This window comes from Octopus bimaculoides, chromosome 17, assembly GCF_001194135.2.
Source record: "Octopus bimaculoides isolate UCB-OBI-ISO-001 chromosome 17, ASM119413v2, whole genome shotgun sequence".
Lineage (NCBI taxonomy): Eukaryota > Metazoa > Mollusca > Cephalopoda > Octopoda > Octopodidae > Octopus > Octopus bimaculoides.
In genome coordinates, this window is record NC_068997.1 from 37,729,935 (window position 1) to 37,734,917 (window position 4,983).

Below are 4,983 nucleotides of genomic sequence, written 5' to 3' on the forward strand. Positions count from 1 at the left end.
ATGAAGATCGACATTAAATAAACTGTTTATTTCAAAAGTCATTTGTTTTACCCTAAAACGAATAAAAGTAATTAAAAAAATGTACAAAAGTATAAATATTACCTTGAATCCCACACAATCTCATCAGCATACATGTTTTCCTAAATACATTACAAGCGTTTTCTTATATTCTTTTCTACTCTAGGTACAAGGCCCGAAATTTTTTTTGGGGGGACCAGTCGATTAGATCGACCCTAGTACGCAAATGGTACTTAATTTATCGGTCCTGAAAAGATGAAAGGCAAAGTCAACCTCGGCGGAATTTGAACTCAGGACATAAAGACGAACGAAATGCTATTGTTATTATTATTATTATTATTATTATTATTATTATTATTATTATTATTAGCTGCTGGTTGAATTGGTAGCACGTCGGGAGAAATGCTTAGCAGTATTTCGTTCGTCTTTACGTTCTGAATTCAAATTCCGGCGAGGTTGACTTTACCTTTCACCCTTTCGGATTCGATAAAATGAATACCAGTTAGCACTGGGGTCGATGTAATCGACTTACACCATCTCCTGACTTGCTGGCCTAGTGCCAAAATTTGAAATCATCATCATCATCATCATCCTTTTCGTCCTTCTCGTCCTCTTCCTCGTCTTCTTCGTCCTCGTCGTCGTCCTCCTCCCTTCTTCTTCTTCTTCTTCTTCTTCTTCTTCTTCTTCTTCTTCTCCTCCTCCTCCTCCTCCTCCTTCTTCTTTTCATATATATATATATATGCGTGTGTGTGTTTGTGTGTGTGTGTATGTGCGTGTGTGTATGAATGCGTATGTGTGTGTGTGGTGTTTGTCCTCCACCACTGCTCAACAATCGGTATTAGTATGTCTACGTCTCCGTAACCTAAGAGACCGATACAATAAGTACTGGGGTCGATTCATTCGAGTAACGAAATTCCTCTAACCGGGGTGCCCCAGCAAGGCCGTAGTGTATTGGCTGAAAGAACTAAACGATGAAAGATAAAGATGACGAACTACACAGCCTTTCTTGGCAACACCCAGATACGGTATTTAAATAAAAAAATTATTATTTGGTAGGAAATCATTTATGTAAGTGCACTAAAGTGACTCGCGCTTATACTATTTATTTTTGGAAAGATAAACTTTATAACTAATTTCATGTTCAACTGCCTCAGGAAAACTATCTCTAATGGTAGGCCTGTGTATTTTGTTCTTGCATCTCTAGTGCTATCTCGAAACTTGTTCACCTTGGTGAAATTAATAAATGCAGCTTTTGGTCTTGGTCTGGTAATGCAGGATTTTGGCTCCAGGAAATAAGAAGGGGATGTATCTTGACTGAATTTGCTAAATAAATGAACACAGATGTTTATTTTAGGAACAAATGGGTATCTTTAGCCATTTAGTGGCTGAAACTGAAGCTCTTTGGTGCAATATGACCAAAAGTGCAGTTAACTCTAGTTATCTGATATTGGTAGATTTAATCCATCATTTTCAGGCTAAAACAATTCGTCAAAGTAATTTTCCGAGTTATTTACCTCACTTTAGAGTGTTTTTCATTATGAACTAAGCCACTATAAGGACATTGCTATCCTTGGTTTAAGAATAAAGCTTTCTAGTTAAAATCCTGCCTGGATCTAACTTGAAATAAAACGTTTGATGACTATCAGAGAACTAAGAGAGTGAAATGAGTATTGATATAAGTAATATATTTCTATACTGTAAAGTTGAGGTTGGATAGTCCGAAAAATATGATCGTTACAAATAACCTCAAGCGATTAAATATTCTGCAATGTGTTTACACAGCTGCTTCGGGCAGCACACTTCAGTACCAGAAGCTCTGTGAAGCTATCCAGAGATGTTCTCTTTGTTTCTATCTATCTATCTATCTATCTATCTATCTGTCTGTCTGTCTGTCTGTCTGTCTGTCTGTCTGTCTGTCTGTCTGTCTGTCTAGATCAGTGGTTCTCAACCTTAGGGGCGTCAGTAAATTCCAAGTGGGGTGCGAGCCCTTGAGTAAAGGTAGGAATTTCTCTAACTATATTTGTTATTCTCTTAACGAGAGCATGGTCAAATAATGAGAAATTTATGAAAAAATGCAACCTTTACTTTTCTTATTGTACTAGCGTAGCGCCGCTTACCATTTTCTGCACTTATTAACACCCCTTCATATCACTCAAAACCCCCACTAATTCTGAATTGTAGCTTTAACATTTGCCTTTATTTTGTAATTTTTTTGTTACAACAAAACTCAGGTTAAGAACTACTGGTATAAAGCTTAGATATTATTATCGTGTTAAGGCAAACATCTTTTTCAGTTAATAGATTATAAACAAATTTGATCCAGTTTTCATATATATGAAATATTGTGATTTTTAAAAATCAAGAGACATGCAGAAACATTATCAAATCATTATAGTAACTTACTAAGAAATATTAACTTAATTAAAAAAATGAAAACTATTTAAACATTTTAACAAGTTGAAAAGTATGAAATATTTAAAAATAGGAAATAAAACAAAAAGTAGGTAATAGGTTCTACTATCGCTCAATCTAATAAAGTCTCAAAAAAAATTAAAATACAGATTGGAAAAATAATAGAGCAGTTGTATACTGTCAACTTAATGTGACAGTCTCATACTGCTGCTATTTAGCCCTAGGAAGCTGGAGCGCTTCCTGCCGGCCTTGACACATTTCCTGTGTCCTTATGTTTGTGAGGGAGATACAGGCACCTCCACCCAGCCTAGCCTGCATTCAGGGACATATTTCTGAGTCTTTGCCCGTCATCAGCCTGAAGTAGCACGACCAGCTGGATGAAGATGCCTGTCAATCTCTCACAAACATATATATTTCTAGTGAAAACACATTGGCACTGATTACAAAAATTAGAAATGATCTAATTATAAATCTCACAAAGAGACTTAAGCAGGAGTGTTACGATAAAGCAGTTGTATACTTTCAACTTAATGTGACAGTCCCAATAAGGGAATCATACTGCTGCTGTTTAGCCCTAGGAAGCTGAACCGCTTCCTGTGGGCCTTGACACATTTCCTGTGTCCTAAATAGCAGCAGTATGATTCCCTTATTGGGACTGTCACATTAAGTTGACAGTATACAACTGCTTCATCGTAACACTGCTGCTTAAGTCTCTCTGTGAGATTTATAATTAGATCATTTATAAAAATAATAGAATTTAACAATAAAACGAAAATTTTTAATATGAAATACTTATATTAAAAATATAGTAAATTTTTTTGTTAGAAAAAAATGTTTAATATAAAGCCAAATGTTAAACTAAAATTCAGATTTAAATATTACAGAAAGTACTAGGTAAAACTGAAAACTATAGAAAATCTTTTCTTTTTTTAAGAAACTTTTTTATATACTTTCCAATGAATAAACACAATATTTTTTTGTACAAAATATTAGTAGAACTTCTCTTTTTTTCAGAACCTTTTATTCCAAGCGTTCTAACTTGGGTCTTGACATTATCTTACACATGTCTTATCTTTTGTTCACATATTTGTGTTGTCCACTGCACATCAAATAATTCGTAATAAGTGCAAAGAAACATACATATCTTGACGAATATATTCGATTTAGATTCGTATCCCTCCAAAATGGTGACACAGAAGTCCCCCAGTGTGTGATATGTTACAAAACTTTGCGTAATGATGGAATTGACCTTCACGCTTGGAACGCCACTTGAGGACAATACATCCTGCTCTTGCAGACAAGCTCAAGGCATTCTTTGAAACAAGACATTCCTTGAAGCAAGCTAAGCTGGACGGTAGCAGGGCATTTCGGCAACAAATTTCAATGACTGCTGAGGCTTCCAATGAGATCGCCATGTTGATTGAGCAAGAAGAGCCATAACATCGGAGAGTCTCTCATAACAGCAAGTCTACTCCGTGCAGAACTCGTTCTGGGGAAAGATAGGGCAAACAAGCTTTTCCAGATTTCACCATCAAACTGTACAATCAAGGGAAGGATCGACGACTTGTCTAAAGACACTAAACATCAAATTCTCGACCAAGTAAGAGGTTCTCCTGTTTTTGCTATCCAGTGTGACGAAACGACTGATATCGCTCAGTGTTCTCTGCTACTGGTATATGTTCATTTTGTGTCAGGCAACTGTGCAAAAGAGGAAACAGTTGTACAATAGCAACAGCTATTTTCATGATTTATTAAACTTCTTTCAGCAAAACTAACTTTCGTGGGATTCGCTGGTAGGGGTGTGCACTGATGGAGCTCCAGCCATGCTTGGTCTGCAGTCTGGATTCATTACTGGCATCCAGAACCTTACCTACTGAAGTGATAAATGGCCTGAACACGGCTATCAAGGTTGTCAATTTTGTTAAAGGTTGAGCCTTAAGCAGTCGTCTTTTCAAACTGCTGTGTAAAGCTATGAAATCTGAACATGGAGCATTGCTTTTCACACGAGCGTACGATGGCTATCAAAGGGGAACATACTTGGAGGGCTTTATGAACTACGAGAAGTAGCAATATTTCTACATTTGCAACAGGAGGCAGATCTCCATGACAAGTTCCAGTCTGAAGGCTTTCAGCTATCTCTAGCTTACCTGGTTGACATCTTTGAAGCATTGCATGCTCTCACCCTTAAACTACAAAGGAACATCATCAACATTCTCACGCACCACGACACCATTCGAACCTTCATGGCCAATTTCGACCTCTGGAAATGTCGAATTTAGCAGGGAAATACAGCCAGTTTTAGTTACTTGGATTCTGCTCTCATTCACGGTAACCTTGATTCTGAGTTCAAGAAACAAATAATCATTCATCTAACTGACTTGAAAACAGAATTCATCAGATACTTCCCAGATACAGATGAAAAGCGTGAAGCTTGGAAATTCATCAGGAATCCATTTCCGTGTGAAGTGACTGATGTTTTGGATGAAGTGCAAGAGGAGTTTCTTGAGCTGAAGTTCAACTCTCCAGCTTAGGAAGACTTCAAAGAACTGGATC

The 4,983-nt window shown here is 36.9% G+C and overlaps 1 protein-coding gene across 1 annotated transcript in view; it reads right to left on the minus strand.

Moving 5' to 3' along the window:
* LOC106871423 (contactin-2) overlaps window positions 1-4,983 on the minus strand; it is a 229,293-nt gene that overhangs the window by 72,358 nt on the left and 151,952 nt on the right. Inside the window, exon 15 of the mRNA XM_052973899.1 lies at window positions 4,805-4,976. Within this exon, the coding sequence (XP_052829859.1) occupies window positions 4,805-4,976 (172 nt within the window). The remainder of the gene's footprint in view (window positions 1-4,804; window positions 4,977-4,983) is intronic.